We start from the raw sequence: 18,766 nt of genomic DNA on the forward strand, positions 1-18,766 counted from the left end.
ATATGAGGCATGTTGGTCTGGTGGAAATCAGACACATGTAGTGCAGGATGGATGTTTGGAGGAAAAAGAACCTGTGACACAGTGCTTGGACTAGCTAGAATTTGCAGCACAAGGTGTTGGAGGAATTTGGGGCCTGAGTCACAGGGCAAGGGGATAGAATCTTGAGAGACTTAAGAATTTGGCCACAATAACAACATGAGGTAGTGATTAATCTGTAGGTGCTGTACTTCCAGCCTTTCCAAGCTATTCATTAGGGACTTACAAAGCTATTGGAATGTGCCAGGAAGCCACAGTACATGGTATGTCAGAACAGAGGGGAAGAGAGAGAGTGGAAGCTGAGACTCGAGGGAGAGGGAAACCTTCAGTGGAGGACAGAGAAAAAGAGAGGACAAAGAAGCACAAATGCACCCTCAGCAGCCACACTGCTGCACCTATCAGACAGAATGCCTCTTTCTTACATTTGCGTATTCTCATTTTCACATCTGCTAATGAGCCACACGTTCCTCCCTCATTTCCAGTGCCAGTAGATTGTTAATTCCTGAAGCTTGTTCTTACCTTTTCCTTCTTGGCTGGCCTGAATGCATTTCCTAATACATAGTTATTTACAAAGATTAGTTTTGTGCTACGCAGCAGAAATATTTGTGTTAAATCTGCTCTAAGAAGGCCCTAGAAACATGAAAAATGGTCTGGAAGCAGAAAAGAAATAGTTAGAAGAAAGGAGATCGGGTGTTGCAAACAAAAAATTCATTTGTTGAAAAATGCAGCTTATGTCTTAGGAATTTAATTCCAGATAAGTCTTCATTTTGCTGCGAAGACAGATGCGATAAATATGTTAATGGCAGATTTTGATAGTTCAGTTTGTAGAACAGCAAAGCCAGATGGAAGTGATAATTTTTCTTTCATTTTAATTTTGAAATAAAAAGCAAGAAAGCAAGAAAGTTCCTGATATTGTAGCACAGGAATGACTTTTTGAAGGATAATGGACCTTAGCATAGAATGACGATTAACTGTCATGCCCTGATACTTACTATTTTATTAAACTCCAGTTTCCCCAGCTGGAATTCTCTCAGCTTTCTTGCCAGAGTTGAGCAGATTACTGCCTGTGACTGACTTTACCCTTTGCACATTCATAAAGTTATTTATTAGCAATCCTGACTCGAAGCTGGTGATTTTATTGATGCTACTACTCCTCAGGCTAGGGAAATGCCTAAGTGGACCACCAAGAATAGCCTTGGATAGATCTAACCTCTCCTACTGTTTATCAGGAGGCAAATATTGTGTTTTTCATTCTTTAAGAAGTCCACTTAGTTCTCTCAGAATATTAGGAGTAGGTTCCCCCTATATTAACATGAACTTAGCAATATTTGGTTTGGGCTCTTGTTTGATTGTTTTCCGTTTAAAACAAAATCTTCAAGGTACATGTATTAATACTTTCTTAGATCTGCTTGAACTGATAGGTAAAAAGAAAGCTAGAAAACTTTTGCTGCTTTAATCTCCTTGAAGGGGAGGAAACAGCAACCAGAAGGTAAAAAACCCTAAAGATATTTTAGGAAACGGTTTTCAAGACACTTTTGTTCAGGATCTCACCTGAAGCCTTACTCTGGAGTTATTAAGTGAAAATTTGGTTTGTTGTATTTACCATGGTGGTTCTAACTGTGGAAAGAATAGGAACATCTATCTTGTTCTTTCTAAATGAATTTTAATTTCAAGAAGGTGAGGTCCTGACTGGTTCCTCCCATAGGAACTCTCCAGGAACAATTTGACAGAAGAGTGAGGTGCACTATTCTCAAATCAGTGGCATTGACTTCTAGGGTTTTATTGAGCAATTCTCACTCTCTAGCTAAGTTCACAAATAAATTGAATGGCTTAAACTCTTTAATTCAACATGGCTGTTAGAGCTTCCTAGTAAGGAAAATATGGATTTCTTGTGAATGGTTGTTTGTATTCCAAGTTTACCATTAAACAAAGTGTACAATTCTTGCTTTGTCATCACTGTCTTCCGTTGGAGGTGCTTGTGGCTAGGGGTGATACTGGTTACTAGACAGATATCTGCTATCTGATATTGATATTAGATAGATATATGATATCTGAAATACCAGGTTAATTTCATCATTTGATATATGTCATTTTCATAGAATCATAGAATGACAGGGTTTGGAAGAGACCTTTAGAGATCATCTAGTGCAACTCTCCTGCTCAAGCAGGTCCGTCTAGATCAGGTCACACAGGAACATGTCCAGGCAGGAACACATCCAGGAACATGCCTGTGCCAGGGCTCCCTCACCCTCACAGTAAAATGTTCCCTTATGTTTAAATGGAACTTCATGTGTTCCAGCTTGAGCCTGTTACCATTTGTCCTATTACTAGAGATAACAGAAAAAAGTACTACCCCATCTTCTTGTCATACTCTTTTAAATACTTGTATCTCTCCTTAGTCTTCTCTTCCCTAGCCTAAACAGACCCAGATCCGTCAACCTTTTTTGCACAGGAGAGATGTTCCAGTTCCCTTTTGTTTCATTTGCTTAGTTTGCATGTATTTTACTGAGGCTTGTCTTTGTTTATTTCAATTAGTAAATAATACAAAATTACAAACATATGTGGTCTGGATGTTTCCTACCCAGAAAAACAAAATGATCAGATGAGAGAAAAAAAAAAAGAAAAAAGAAAAAAAAAAGAAAAATCTACAGTGAATTGTAAAGGGTAGAGGAGAGATCCCCAGACTCTGGAAGTGAAAGCTGTACCAGAAGGAGTCAAGCCAACTTAATTAGCCCTGCAAAGAAAGTCAGCAGAGTGCTTGGTTGCTGCAGTTATATTATATTTGAGAATTCATCTGTTGTCTCTGGACTTTGATGAACTGTGCTAACATTCATGTTTCTGCAGCATGGCGCCTTGCATGCAAGCAGAGGCAGTACTTGTGCTCATCTGAGGATCCAGATCATGCTGGCTGCTAATCTCATACAATTCAGTGACTAATATAACCAAAGTACAGAGTGAACGATTGTCATGGTTCAGGCCTAGCCAGCAACAAAGCACCATGTAGTCTCTTGCTCACTGCCCCCCATTCACCCCCATCCTCGTTAGGATGGTGGAGGCCCAGTGAGATGGGAGGAAAAAAGATAACCAATGATGTTGTGGATTGAGACAAGGGCAGGGAGAGCTCGCTGCCAGTTATGGTTCTGGGCAAAACAGACTTGACTACTTGGCTTAGAGAGAAAAGTAAGAATAGTTTATTCTACTACTTACTAGAAATGGAACAGGCAGAAAGCAAAAACATAGCAGGGTGATGAGAAAACTACAACCAAGACTTCAAAATCTTCGTCCTTCATTCCTCCTTTCTTCCCAGGCTCAGCTCACTGCTCCCAATATCTCTACCTCCTCCCCCCTCAACAGCTCAGGAGGCGTAGGGAATGGAGGATGTGGTCAGCCCCTAAAACATGGGACTCCTCTGTGGCCAGCAGAATTCCAGGCACTTTCTGCTGCAACACTACACATGAATTTACAGCCTCCTCTGGACATAGTCACTACCCCTGGCACGGGATCCTCTACAAATGGCCAACAAATCTCAGCTTCCCCACTCCTCTTCACAGGTGACGGGGAATCTCCCTCTCTTGCTCTTCTCATGCAGCAAGCTGAAGCCAAAATCCAGGCATTATTGGATTGGAACTGTAGGGACATTCCAAGTTACACTTGGATTTTCATCTCCCTTCCCAGCAGTATATGTTCCAAATCTCAGCACAGGATCCACCTTCAGGTAGGTTTTTAGGAAGATTTTGCAGTGGGATTTTGCTCCAGCACACCTCCTCCTCTCTTTCCTTGCTGACCTTGGGGCTCACGTGCTTTCTTCTCTCTCTTCCAATTCCTTCCACCACCACCAGTCAGAAAAGAAGGAAGAACATAAAATGTTCCATTTAAATACAAGAGAAAACTATTTTATTGTGAGGGTGAGAAAGCAGTGGAACAGGCTGCCCAGGGAGAGTGTGGAGTCTCCTTCCTTCAAGACCTGCCTGGACATGTTCCTACGTGACCTGATGTAGGTTGACCTGCTTCTGCAGGGGGGTTGGACTAGATGATCTCTAAAGGTTCCTTCCAACCCCTGCCGTTCTATGATTCTATGATAAGAACAGATCAAACCTCCTCTTCTGGCATCTTCTTAATAAGTGATTGTGCAGGTGCTCAAATGGCTCACCCTCAGAAGTGGGTCTGACTCAGACCTGGGGACAGTTTCAAGCAAATTCTTACAGAAGCCATCTTTACAGCCCCTTCCCCATTACCAGAAATAGTGCCACACAAACCCATGACAAACATACAGTCCTGCTCCTGGCCCTAGTCTTTCCTCACGAAGGTCAGAGAACAGCAGGCAGAAACAGCTGGAGCCTCTCTGCTCTCACAGCCTTGCTGCGAGCTAAGAGGCAATGAAAGCACAAGCCATAGCTAGAGGTGACTCCCCCTTGCAGAGCATCCTCAGGTATTGGCATAAAACAGATGGATCTTAGTCCTTGGTGGACTCATACGGCAGCAGTATTTAACCCTGGAGCATCAACCAAGCTGGGCTTCCCAACTGGTGGGCAAGGAAGTCATTCACCACCCTCCAGCAAGCAGCCAGAGCTCCCAAAGCACCAGGCAGGGAGCTGCCTGCAGGAGGAGCATGGCAATTCATGCAGCACTAAAGCTTATTCCAGGCTGCCACCTTGTCAGGCTTAAGTTCTACTCATTAGGACGCTTGTCTGTTACTTGTGCAAATAAGTCTATGCATAGTCCCAGAATATACAAAGAGGGCCATTTATCAGGTTGGCACAATCTTCAACTTTCTGAACCCTCAGATAACCCTATACATGTGGAATAAAATGCTGTGTCCCCTATGGCTGTTGCTGGCAGAGGATGAAGCAGACCCTGTGCATTACCATCTACGTCCTCCCAGAGGATTGGTGGTGCTTGGGATAGAAGAGATAGATAATGCATTCTATGTGATTGTAAACCTATTATTTTACAACTCAGGATGTTTAATCTTATGAATAAGGGATCTCTACTTGTGTCAGCTTTCCAAGGACAGAGACTTACAAATCTGTGTGACCCTAAGCATTCTGACTGCAGTTTATTGTTTATTTATAACAAGGATGTGACAAAAAAAAATGTCCTCTGGAACAGTGTGCTTAAAAACATTTATCTGGACTGCTGCAGTCTAAGGTTGCTCTCATGAATGTGCAAAGGGACTTCTATTCACCTCTCTCCTGAGCTTATTGCTCTCTCCTCACTCCAGGAAAATATTATCTTCTGCACAAGTGTAGTCTAGAGTCAACAGCTACCTATTGCTCTCCACACACAGCCTTCAGTAACTGTAGGAGTTCTGAGTCCTCCTGACAAGAATACGGGTCTACCAGGAACCAAACATTAGGGAATTCTTCCTCAGTTCTGTACCCTAGGCTAGCACCAGGCTGGTGGCTTACCTGCTAGCTCCAGGGACGTTTCTTGTCCATCCTTCCTAGTCTAATAGGGTGGGTTATTTAAGCTGCCACAGGGTTCACTGTACAAACTAGCAGAAAAGAAGTTTCCATAGTACAAGTACAGACAGAAGAAAATGACATAGCTTTTTGCTGTATTACCTTTATGTGAGGGATTTGCCTTACCCATTCACTTCTCCTATGGTCTCTTTTAACCACCTTGCAAGACCTATGTGGTGCTATGGTCCTGCATGTGGATCTTACATGAATCTTAGAATTGTCGTTGAGAGGAGGAGCACTTTCAGTAGACAAGGAGAGGTACTCACAAAGGCTCCACAGTGGCTACAGTTAGACCTTAATTTGATTGCAACACTTAAAATAATTTTCCCTGAAACCAGCCAAAATATAATTCCATGAGTTACATTACATTTAAAGTGCAGCACAATCACAATGCAGAGATCTGAAAGTATTTCCAGTGTTTTTCCTTCTTCTCCTGTAGGGAATTCACATTTACACATGAAAGCAACTGCAACCTAAGTTAAATACCTCCAGGACTGTCTCTCTTATTAAAGTCCATCAAGGTGCCTTTGATTCTTTCAATATATGCAAGAAAACTGTCATGGGTTTACCTTAGCCAGCAGCTAAGCACCCACCCAGGTGCTTGCTCACTTCCCCCAAACATCACAGTGATGATCTCAACAGGAGAGAGAATAATAAAAGCAATACCTAGAAAACTCATGGATTGATTTAAAGACAGTTTAACAAATGAAAGAGTAAAAAGCCATCAGTGGTGTCAAGGCAGTCACCACCTCCCACAGGCAGGTCTCTGAACTATGACTACCTTTCCAGACCAGCTACCTCCTCAGTTTTTGTTGCTAAGTGTGGCACTATATGTCACGGAATATCCCTTTTGTCAGCTGGGTTCAGCTGTCCCAACTGTATCCCCTCTCAGCCTCTTCCCAACCTCCAGACTATTCATTGTGGGAGGACAGTCTGGGGAAAAGAGGCCTTGACACTGTGGGTGCACTGCTGTGCAATAGCCAAAGCACTGGTGTGTTATCAATGTTGTTTTAGTCACAAATCCAAAACACAATGTCTTACAGGCTGCTGTGAAAAATCTTAACTCTGTTTCAGCCAGATTCAACACAAAAAATTAATGAACTAGAAGGGGCACTATTTTCTTAACATCAAGTGTTATTTTAAAATAGCTGTGCTTTGTCTTCCAAATCTGTTTGCTACTTGGGTAAGTGCAAAACCATGAAGTCAAAAGTATCTATACAACCTGACTTTCTGTGAATTTAATTCTGCAGTTTCCAGATGAGTAAAATTATCTTTACACTATGAAAACATATGCTTCCCTTAATAAACATTTAAATACAGCCACTTTGAGGCTCTCTCTTCACTTTTGCATGGGTACAGTAAAAGATTATCTGTGCAAAATTATATGGTCAAGGTTTCTGCTCTAAGTCAGCATGGTTCTGTTGTTTTTCATGGATCAACTAACACACACTGGAGATTTTAGCCATTGTTGTCTATAATGGCTAATTTGACTATTACAGGGAACTGAGAGCCATCTGTGTACATTGCCACAAGGATACAGCGGTGAAAGAGATTGTAAACTGACAGAACATGACCTACAATTTTAAGAGATTCAAAGTGTGATAACTTACCTTTGGAGCCTGTAGTACATCAGACACATCTTGCTTAAGCACTGCAAAAACAGGTTTCGGTGCAAGTGTTGGATTTTTGGGAGGCCTAGGTGGTGGATGAAGGGTTTGGTTTTCATATCTTCGCACCATATAGTATTGTTCTTCACTGATCTCTTCAACTGTTGTCTTAGTCACAGGTGGTACAACTGCCTGGACATCTTTACTAAGCAAATGGACAGACATGCTTAAGCGATATACAGGAATCTCCCAACTCTCCGCTGGACTGCTGGCACTACTGATCAGCAAATAAGAGTCTGTGATTTCTTCTTCAAACTGCAGACCAGGCACAGCAGCCAAGATGTCTTCCTCAATGGAAAGGTCCCTCACGGACACTTTGACATTAAAAGGTAAACGAAATTCTTTGCAAATCTCAGAAAGCTGGTATTGTTTCTTGTCATGGATCACTTCCACAAAGCCACCTTCCATGTACATAGGGAGGAGCACTTTCTTGTATGTATCAGGTAGTATTTGTTCACAAGATAAAACATCTATGAGTTCCCTTCTTCCCTCAAACAGAACTTCACTAGTCTGGCATTGCTGAACTAGAAATTGATCTCCAACAGAAACAGAAAAAAGCTCTTTATAAGGGGAATCAAAGGCTTTGGTTGCTACAACATGAAGCTGTTCCTTTTCACTTCTTGCTATCTCTAAGTCATATGCAGTTGGAAACTCCCGAGGTCTTCTCTTGAACTTTCCTTTGTAGCTCATAGGGATTAAAAAATGTCTTTTAGGGGAATCACTTCTGATCTCAGAGGCTAGGACTCTTGTTGCCTGGTACTTTTTGTAGATAATGATCTCTTTCCCTGTATACAATAAGGTACAAGGTTTTGGGCTGTGTGAAGGCCCTTCAATTATCTCAGCAACCATAGGAAATTCCTTGCTTGTTCTCTCAAATACATCTTCCAAAGACAGAGGCTGAAGGAAAGAGCTAATATCATAACAGTCTGTTATATCCTTGACTTCGACATCTAGATCTGAGAGGATATGAACTATGTCCTTTCGAACTGAAAAGAAAGGAAATACATTAATTTTTGTTTTAAAACTGACATTGGAATAAAATATACACATCCTTTTGGCCATATACTAAAGGTACCTTCTGTGAGGTGTGCACCTTCATATACTAATGTGCACAATTAATAGGGCCAGTCAAAGTCTGTTTTAATTTGAGACGTGTGGCTATCAGATATGCAGAAGACCTCGCAAAGAAAGAAAGATGAGAATAAGGTATGCAAGTGAACAGAAGCTTAAGAAAAAGTAAAAAAAAAAAAAAACACTGTCTTCATCACAGCATCTCCCATTTTAGATAAGGTGTTGATCTTATCAAACTCTTTTTCTTGAGTATAAGATGAATTTCTGTTCTGTTATGCCATAGGAACTTATGGTTTCTCCAATGAAATGAGTGGAGGAACATTTGAAATAAATAAATAGCGTTTGATCCCAGTAACAAATGTTGCTGTGACCAGTCTGGAAGGAATAAATATTTTGATATTTATAAGAATGATGAAATAATCTGTAATGGTTAGTATATTTATAATGTATAACAAAATCTAAGCTTATTGTTAATGAAGAAATTTCTACTGTAATGTTCCTCTGCAGAACTCCTTCATCTTTTTCTGTGACATCTGGTTTTATTCACTATCCGAACTGAGCCATTGCATTTAACAGTCTGTCAGGGACCAACAACTCTTTTATCACAACTACACTTGCAAAATTTTGGATGCAAAACATCCAAGCACAAAGCTGACTGTGCAATTAAGACTTGTTTAAGAATTTGGCTTCAGATCAGTGACACCACAGGTCACTGACCATGGCAGTACAATTTAAGAAGCAAATAATATTTAATGACTCTCTTCAATAAGACTTACTCTGCATGGACCTTCACACTAGGATACTATATCCTGGATTCACACTTCCTGGTAGCAGAACAAACCAATATATTTAACTTAAAAGTTGGTATCAGGTGTATTTTATATGATAGAGTTTTATGACAGTAATTTGGGATTCCAACTCTGCTTTTGTCACTTTGACACCTTCAAATGACAAACTTCCTAAGCACTACAAAGGAAAGTCAATGAAGGAGGAATGACTAGTGAAAAGAAAGTTTTCTCTCAGCATTTGAGGGAGTTCCACATATAATTTTTTCATTATTAGGAATGAGAGTTATAGAGGATTCCTCTCCACAGCCTGTGCAAATGTAATCTGCTGTCCCTATTATCAGGAATCTTTTTTATTGAATTGTGGATAGTATTTCTCAGAGTTTATCTCGTGTATATTTATAGTTCATCTAAAAACAGTGAAAATCCATTTTTCATGGTCCAAAAGAAAGTATTTAATCATGTACCATGAAGCCTGCTTTTCAAGTTTGAATTAAATAGTTATTTAGGACATATTTAATGCTTCCTAAATTTTCAGCACACTATGAAACATAAATGGGTATTAAATAAAATCGACAAATAAAACTCTCACTGGAATATCTGATTGCAAGACAAGTGAATACCAAACACTTCTGAACATATATCTAAGTGAGTATCAGAATGGGTGATGGGCTAGATTCCTGAGTCTAGCTAGAATTGTAGAAAATGTAGTATTTTATCTCATGAAGAGATACTTTTCAAACACATACGTGAAATCACATAGCAAACGCTGATAAGTATCTCATAATAATCATTTAAAAACTAGACCATATTTTGCTAATAGTCTCTGTCCACTTATTTCTTTCTCTTTTATCCACTTAATTACATCATTCATCAGAGAAAGTCCAATTGTGAAAAGATTTCCTGCTTAATATCCTTAGGAATGACACATCTCTGTTAGGATTTCATTTCTATAGATCTCACCAGTTTGCTTCTAGTAAACACATCAGGCAGAAAAACCCTCCCAAAAGCTAAGCTCCTACCCTGCAAACTTTAACAGGATGGGTGCAACAACAAGTAGAACTGCAGAAAGTTTCTGTCTACTGCCTGGGTCATCCTCAAGTAAGGTAAAATATTTTAGCTTACACTGTGTATTTTCCTTAGGTAGGTATCTTAGCTCAGAGAAGGTGTGATCTACACACACGTGGGCCATTACTGCAGCTTGGCTATTCAAGTCATCATAACTCAGGACAATTTCACTGTGTGCTTATGCTCTTGCACACCTTCTAATTTTATTCCAATTACTAATTTCACTAACAGGTTTAAAATGAAGCATAGATACAGACATTGGTAAAAACAGAACCCAGCAGTTTCAATGTTCTGGTGGAACAACTAGAACAGTGACAATATGCTATGGACAAAATAATTTATCTTTTTTTTAAAATTAAAAATTTATGACACAAAATACAGCTTTTTAAGATGTTGGTTTTCTAATATCTTCTGTTTCCTCAAACCTAGAGGTTTCAGAAATTGTCCATGAATCTTTTATGTTTATATTCTATTGATATTTGTTTTTACACTAGTAAAATACTACAGTTTTGCTTTCTGCATCATCGTCATTCTGAAAAAACAAACGGTAGCTGAGTGTGTTACAACATGCACATCTATGTTCTTTTTTCACCTTCTAGCCATAGCCATAAATGATCAAGTAGCTTCTCTGTGACCAAAGTCTGAGACATAAAGAAAGATAATCTGAGAACTGAAGAGAATTCCTAAGCTCTGCTTTTTCACTGTGAAATATACCTTCTTTGCAACAGTTGTAGAAAGGCAATATTATTTTTATCTTTCTTCATTTTGAAACTAGTATCAGTGGCAAATATGGGTCAGGGATTATTGATCAAACTGAATCTTTTCTGCCTATGTATTTTATGTATTTAAGGGCACTTTTCTATACCAAAACAAACAGAACATTGACTTTCATTTCTACTTACATTTCATTACTGCTTGCACTTCATAGATAGGCGTGAGAACCAAGCAGCCATCAAAATTCTCAGGAAGAGGATTAGAGGAGTCCCACATTTGTAAAGCATTGGAAAGTTTGACAATTCGATTTCTGCACTTAGGGATTTTCCATTCTGCAATCTCTTTTAATGTGTATATCTGGTCATCTTCACATTCATAGAATTTTCCCTCTTGTGAAAGAGGCAAAGTAAAGGAATGAGACCGGTTATTTCTGACCACATCACAGTTCACAGACATCGTTCCATTGACCTCTTCCACTGAGTTGAAGGTGATCTGCTCACCCTGTTTGATTGTGAGGTTTGGTAATTTTATATCCTCAGGGCTGTAGAAACACGGATGGCCAAATCTTGTTGGCCCAATAGAGACTTTTCTTGTAATTTCTTCAATGCTGAAGTATGGAGTTTTATCTGCCACAACTTTATAAAGACCTAAGAACAGAAGACTTGCATTATAAAAAGGGAAAAGTATAGAGGAAGTTGTGCCAAATTTTAGATTATGAATACAATGGAGAGTAAAACCCATCAAACAGTTAATAGTTGATAGCTCAATTACTAGAAATGTGACTCTATAAAGGTAATATCAACTACATTACACAAATCATAGGCGGCTGTAATTAGCCCTTTCTACTCTGCAGGTAATTTGTGACATCCAACGTTTTGAAATCCATGGTAAAAGGAGAAAAAGGTTATTTTCTTTGCTACAGAAAAATGAAAAATTGTCTTAAATTCTTATCTGTATTTTCAGGAAACCAACCTTTAAGAAACAAATGCAGACATGGTATGAGGAAGAGCAATGACAGTGTGATCAGTGAAATGCAGGATAAAGTTTCTGGCTAAACATTGTACTGTGTATTCTTCCACATACAGAATAGGATTCCTAGACCAGTTATGTTTAAAGACACATCACAAATAAAAAAGTAACATCTACAAATAAAAATAAGCAAAGGAAATTTGGTTTTGCACATCTGATAACCCAGACCAGCAGATGGAATAATTGAAAGTTTGAGTATTGTAGCACTGTGGCAATCACAAGGCAATTAAAATGGTGAGGCACTACTTCAAGGCAGAAGCTACATCTGAGCTTCCCTGTCCCCTAGGGACATTATTAGTTCATGTTAATCATGCCCCTTGGAGCTATCTCATTAAGAGTCCACACAGCAAGAAAAATATGTACATTTCCATATTTGCATGAATGTTTTTATAGAGGAAGATGAAGTGGATGGTTCAGAGAGCTAAACAGTAGGGTTTAGCTGAACTGCATGATTCAGTTATCTTCTTCCCCACACACAGCAGTGTGCATCCTGCCTCATGGAATTAAATTGCAGTTTTCTGGTACAGGCACTGACTAAGGCTGTCTTCCAGGAGAATGTAGAGGTTATTCCTAGGCCAAGTTTGCAAGCCAGGCAGACCATGTAAATTAACTGGTATGTACAGCTACAGTGACACAGCAACCAAGCTCCCTAGGATACACAGGGCCTTTTCTCCTGCTTTCCCCCAAAGCCAGCTAGAAGAAACCCGATGGCCCCTGTGGCTCCTCATTTTTTGCCTCCTCTGGACTGCCCCTATCTTGGAAGTTATGGAACACATGATGGGGACTCAAAGATCGTTGCTTGACACTACTAGAGGCACTTTCATGGCAGTTGCTCTTCTCATTAGTGGTTTTTGTCATGTGTACAAAGGTTTAAGTGTTCTGTTCACCTGCCTTGAGTTGACTCGTAAGGGCAAGATACCTGCCAGATATCTGGGTCCCAGCAAGGTGGGATGCTGCCAGGACACAGCTCCTGCTGGATGTTAGGAAGATGCTCATTCACATTCCCAAATCTCCTCTGATATTAAGATTCTTGAACATATTAGATCAGGGGATCGTTTCAATTAAAAATGACCTCAAATTGTATGTCTTCTCCTACACCTTTTCCTTACTGAGCTTCATATGCTGAAGACAACAGAACTGAGAAGCCTGCATGGAAGAAGAGGATCCTTAAGACCATATTCTTAGAATCATAGAATCATAAAATCATTTCAGCTAGAAGAGATCTTTAAGATCATCATGTCCAGCCTTTGTCCCAGCTCTATCAACCACTAGATCATTTCCCCAAGTGCAACATCCAACTGTCTCTTAAACACCTCCAGGGACAGTGACTCCACCACCTCCTCGGCCAACCCATTTCAATGCCTGACAACCCTTTCAGTAAAGAAATTCCTCCTCATATCCAGCCTGAATCTCCTCTGGTGCAACTTGACGTCATTTCCTCTTGTCCTGTTGCTTGTTACTAGAGAGAACAGACTGACCTCTGCCTCATTACAATTTACTTTCAGGTAGTTGTAGAAAGTGATAAGGTCTCCCCTGAGCCTTCTTTTCTCCAGGCTAAATAGCCCCGAATCCCTCCTCGGTTCCTCATATGAAATGTCCTCCAAATCCTTTACTAGCTTGGTAGCCTGTCTCTGGATCCTCTCCAGCATCTCATTGTCCTTCTTGTAGAGAGGGGCCCAAAACTGGACACAGTATTCAAGGTGCAGCCTCATCAAAGCTGAGTACAGGGGAATGATCACCTCCCTGCTCCTGCTGACAACACTGTTCCAGATACAGGCCAGGATACCCTTGGCCTTCTTGGCCATCTGGGCACACTGCTGGCTCCTGTTCAGCCGCTGTCAACCATCACTCCCAGGTCTTCCTCTCCCTGGCAGCTTTCCAGCTACTCCTACACAAGCCTGTAGCTATGTTGGGGGTTGTTGTGGCCCAAGTACAAGACCCAGCACTTGGCCTTATTGAAACTCTTGGCATTGGCCTTGTGCCAGCCATCCAGCCTATCTAGATCTCTCTGTAAAGCTTCCCTACCCTCAAGCAGATCAATACTTTTACCCAGGCAAACTTACTCAGGGTGCACTCTATCCCTTCGTCCAGAACATTAATAAAGTTGTTAAACAGGAGTGGCCCCAGTACTGAGCCCTGGGGGACATGACTTGTGACCAGCCGCCAACTGGATTAACTCTATTAACCACGATTCTTTGGACTCTACCATCTAAGCTGTTTTTCAATCAAGAAAGTGTATGCCCATCCAAGCCAAGAACAGTCAATTTCCCTAAGAGAACACTATGGGAAGCAGTGTCAAATCCCTTACAAAAGTCAAGGTAGATGACATCCACACATCCACTGTCTTCCCTTTATCCAATAAGTGCATCACCTTGTCATAGAAGGAGATTAGGTTTGTTAAACGGGACCTGCCCTTCATAAATCCATACTGACTGGGTCTGATCACCTGATTGTCCTGGTTGTGCTGCATAATAGAACATAGGATGGTCTTCTCTGTCAGCTTCCTGGGCACCAAAGTCAAACTGACAGGTCTGTAATTTCCCAGGTGATCCTTCCATCCCTTCTTATACATGGGTGTTATATTGGCTGACTTCCAATCAGAGATGAGACCTCTCCAGTCAGCCAGGACTGCTGATAAATGATGGATAGTGGCTTGGCAAGCACCCCTGCCAGTTCCCTCAGCCCTCTAGGACCCCATCCAGCCCCATAGATTTGTGCACATCAATGTGGAGCAGCAGGTTACTGACAATCTCTTCCTGAACTGTAGGGGGGACATTTTGCTCCATGCCCCTGTCTCTTGGCTTGAGGGGCTGACTTTCCCTGGTGGAAATGCTGCTATTATTAAAGACTGAGGCAAAAAAGGCATTACACACCTCAGCCTTATCCTCATCTTTTAATACCAAATTTCCTTCCAGATCTAGTAGGGGATGGAATATATCTAATATATCTAATAGCAGAAAGGAATATATGAAAACCATTTTTTTCCCCAATAGAATTACTGTGATTATTGTTTCACCATAACAACCCCCCCTATTTTAACTTCATAGCTTTAACACACTTCTTGTTAAATATATTAATAAGATTCTATATGTTGAGTAGCTTTTAATGGAATTTATCACCAGGTCAGGCATGTTTGGTTCTACATATCTCATGACCACTAGGATCTGCAACAACTAACAGCTCTGAGGGCTTTTCAGCACCATAAACAGAAGTAGCCCATTTGACCTGCTGCAGAGATAGTTAATAATTGTGGCTATGCAACGGTTTTCTGCAATTCTGTGCCTTCATAGTTGTCTATATGACAGCTAGCTTTTCCTGTGTGAAGTTAGCACCCTTGTGCAAATATATCCTCTACATATATGTCCTCATTGCAGCACTATGGGAAAGCCTTTGGGCTAGAAGAAAGCTACATCCACGAATGTAACTGCAGAAGTGCAAAGTGCAACTTCAACACACTTTTCTTTCTCACTGGTATTTTTACCGATTCTCAAGAGCATTTTTAATACAACTATTAACAAGCAAGTTAGTCACCCTAGTCCTGATCATTACTGGAGCTGTCAGTGGAAATCCAGACAAACTGGTTTGTCAGCATTTAGAATATATACAGTGACGAGGCACCAATGGTAAAGTGAAATTGCAGAAAAGGCAGCATCCCTCTAAACAGTGTTCCAGTGTCATGCTTTGCAAGCACAAGATGGGCATCATCTCCTGGCAGTGCTGGGAGAAAGCAAATGGGAATATTCTTCATTAAAAATGTGTTCAAAGTACATACAATGTATCCCAAAGGCAACAACTATGTTTACCCAACTGCAATACAGGAGCACGTGCATTGCCCCTAGAAAATCTCCAGAATTGCATTAAAAAGCCTCCATAAACTATGTTAAAAAACCATTCCCAGTTGAAAATATTTGGCAATGTACTGGTATGAGAAACATTCTTTTGCTTTATGTGTTTTACAGTAGACTCAGGCTCTACTAATTTTGCTGGGACTACAGAGCTATTTGGAAGCCAGCTATTTCAGTAACAAACTGATGAGCATCCTGGGTTGGAAAGCAGGTTTCATGTGGAACCATAATTACCAGATCTCATATAAAATGAGAAAACTGATTACCCCCTCAGGTCCAGACAGCCAGACGTTGTCAGGATTGGGAGAAAATAAATCTTAACCTTCCATTCTGCTGGTTTTTTAAATTTTGGTAACAGAATGCTTGCACAGGCACCTAAAGAGCCATGTGGTCTTGCATACTTAGCATCTCTGTTGATAAAACCCCTGAAAAAAAGGCACCTAATAGCCACCTCTTTATGCTTATGAGTATGTATCATTCCATACTTTTTTATATAGAAAAAAAATTGAATACATAAAAAGTTATTTTTGTAAGAAAGCCACTGTGGTTCCTATCTGAGTGCCATAATCTGCCACGGTATCTTCTCATAAATGCTCTCCTTGCTATGATATATATGAAAAAACCCAAACAACAAAGCAAATAATGAAACCAAAACAACACAAAACCCAAGTAATATTATCTGGAACCATTCAGAACCTTATTAAAATCATTATGAATCAAATTACAAAACCAAATGTCTTCCAAATTGAAGAATAACAAGGAAATGTCCAGAGTAGGAGACATATGGTGAGCTTGAGATGATAAAGTTTGGACATTTTGAGGTCAAACAAAAAAACTGTTGTACTTTTTCATAACTCATAAAATGATAGAATCAAATTCACTTAGACTTTTCTAAGATAACTTGGTGGACTACTGGGAGAAAGGACAGATGGTAATAGCAAACCTGGAAAAAAGTCCAGTTGGTTTATCAAGAGCTGACATTATTGCTCCTATATTGCTCTACTTTTAAAACTCAATTTGGGCTACAAACAAAGTGCATTGATGCCCAGTAGTCTTGGTGAAAAGTATAGACACAGACTAAAATAACTACATGAATATATAACCATTGTGACCCTCCATGAACCCTCTGCACCTAATGTGAAACATCTGCCTAGCCGTAATATGATAATTAGTAAGACTCAAACCTAATCAACTTGTCATTTTCAAGAAAAGTTTTAGGTATTGATGTACCCATTGGTAGAGAGAAAGAGAGGGTCTGGGAATTGGGAAAAAAAATTTTCACTGATATGGGAGAGAAAACATAGCCCAAGGATCACCCATTCAGTCGTCTGTGAAAGCCAGGTTTGAAAGGATGTTTTTACCACCTTTTTTACAGAACAGTATATGCATCTCTCTTTCACTGGTTATATATTGATAAAGTGAACCTCCCTGTAGCTTTATAGACTTCCCATTTTCAGTCTTAGTTAGAGTCCTAAAGGAAGGGAGCATCCTTTTTATTCTCCTATTTTCTTCTTTTCTCCACAGCAAACTCAGAAAATCGGTAGTTAGGTTCACCTAGTAGAGAGTCAAGTAGCCTTCAAGTTAAAAAAACAGATAGCAGAAAGACCTTTTGTCCCAGACTAATAGTTTCTGTTCCCCTGGGTAATATACAGTTTCAGTTCCCAACTTCTCTGGAGCTGACTTGAGTGCCATTCCCCTTTTCCCTCACCTCCATCAACCACTCTTCTATTTCCTCTGCTCCAGCAGCCTACTCTTCTCTCCATGACCCCAAAGATCATCCATATCTCCTATCTCTCCATCATCACCTATTGAGATGAGCCTTCTAGTGCCTGATCTCTGTTCTTCCCACAAGGCCACAGACGAATCTCCTGTCCTGTGACTCACAGAGGCTGAGAGCTCAAAGAGACCACTATGTGTCTGTCAGATCATATAGGAATGAGCAGCAGCAACTGCCAAGGACCTCCTAAGAACAGAGACAGACCAGCAATATGTTTTGCAGAAGACGAAATCTAACAGAACAAGATAAAATAATTTGTGCTGGCACACAGCTCAGGTGTTGCACAAATTACCTGTCTCTGTTAACTTGTTACCAGTGAAAATTGTAGTTCAAAATGCTGTTAACTGTAGCCATTGAGGTGTCTAGAGTAACAGCAGACTTCTTTTTTTACCCAGTGTATTAGCATAGAAAGAACAGCCTGGCCCTCTGAGGCATGAAAAAGAACAAATTAGAAAAAATGAAATAATACAGATAGTGAACTTGCGGTTGCAGCAGTTTCTCTACTGCAAAGGGCAGATTATGCCTTTATCAAGGATCTGATTTACCAGAGCAGAGAAAAGGAATTCTATAGGCTGCAAATATGTTCAGAAAGACAAAGACTAAAGCCGGTTGAAAGCCTATGAGCCTAGATCTTCACTCACAGAGACACTATCCCCAGAGTAACCTAAATACAAATGTTGCTTATTTATGCCAGGATGCACATGTGAAAGGATATATGAGCTCATTACATGCAAATTATAACACATGACAGAGTAAATGGAAAACAACATCAAAGATTTCTTTGCATCAACACTGGCAAGAGAGCACTGTATGTACAATGTAAGTACAGTGTCAGACTCCAAGAGGCCCGCGGATACTTTTAGTGAAGTCAACAGCAGTGTGAAAAAGATCATCTGCAGTTCAGTTCTGTGCTTTGTTCTGGAGACAGGGGCAAGCCAGCAACTCTCCAACACAGTGTTTTGCTCAGAGCTTAGCCTGTGTATGTGATAAAGTGGAAAGGAAAAATGTCAAGAAAAAGCAGAGACTAGGACATCTTGGCTTTGAAAAGAAGAGTCATTCTTCGGCTAAGAAGTAAATTAGAGAAATGACAAATTTACATCTTACCAAAAAGCTCTGGAATGCGTAAGAGTACATGTACAGAGAGAAACGAGAGCAATGCTCCCTGTTGGGCTAATAAGAAGTGTCATTATGCCCCTCTTCAGTGCTGCTATTCTGTAACGTGGAGGATAATAATGATAAATTTCAGCAAAATGAACTCTGAATTTATTTTTCTACTGAAATAACTCAGTTTTGTAGAACACTGCTTGAGAGA

At 40.2% G+C, this 18,766-nt stretch overlaps 1 protein-coding gene across 1 annotated transcript in view; it reads right to left on the reverse strand.

Annotated features, from left to right (window-relative positions):
- The window catches only part of THEMIS (thymocyte selection associated), an 87,300-nt gene that overhangs the window by 48,258 nt on the left and 20,276 nt on the right, over positions 1-18,766 (reverse strand). Inside the window, exons 3-4 of the mRNA XM_061989864.1 lie at positions 10,992-11,450; positions 7,109-8,151 (exon numbers count right to left, since the gene is read on the reverse strand). Of these exons, the coding sequence (XP_061845848.1) occupies positions 7,109-8,151; positions 10,992-11,450 (1,502 nt within the window). The remainder of the gene's footprint in view (positions 1-7,108; positions 8,152-10,991; positions 11,451-18,766) is intronic.

Source organism: Colius striatus, chromosome 2 (genome assembly GCF_028858725.1).
Source record: "Colius striatus isolate bColStr4 chromosome 2, bColStr4.1.hap1, whole genome shotgun sequence".
Classification (NCBI taxonomy): Eukaryota; Metazoa; Chordata; class Aves; order Coliiformes; family Coliidae; genus Colius; species Colius striatus.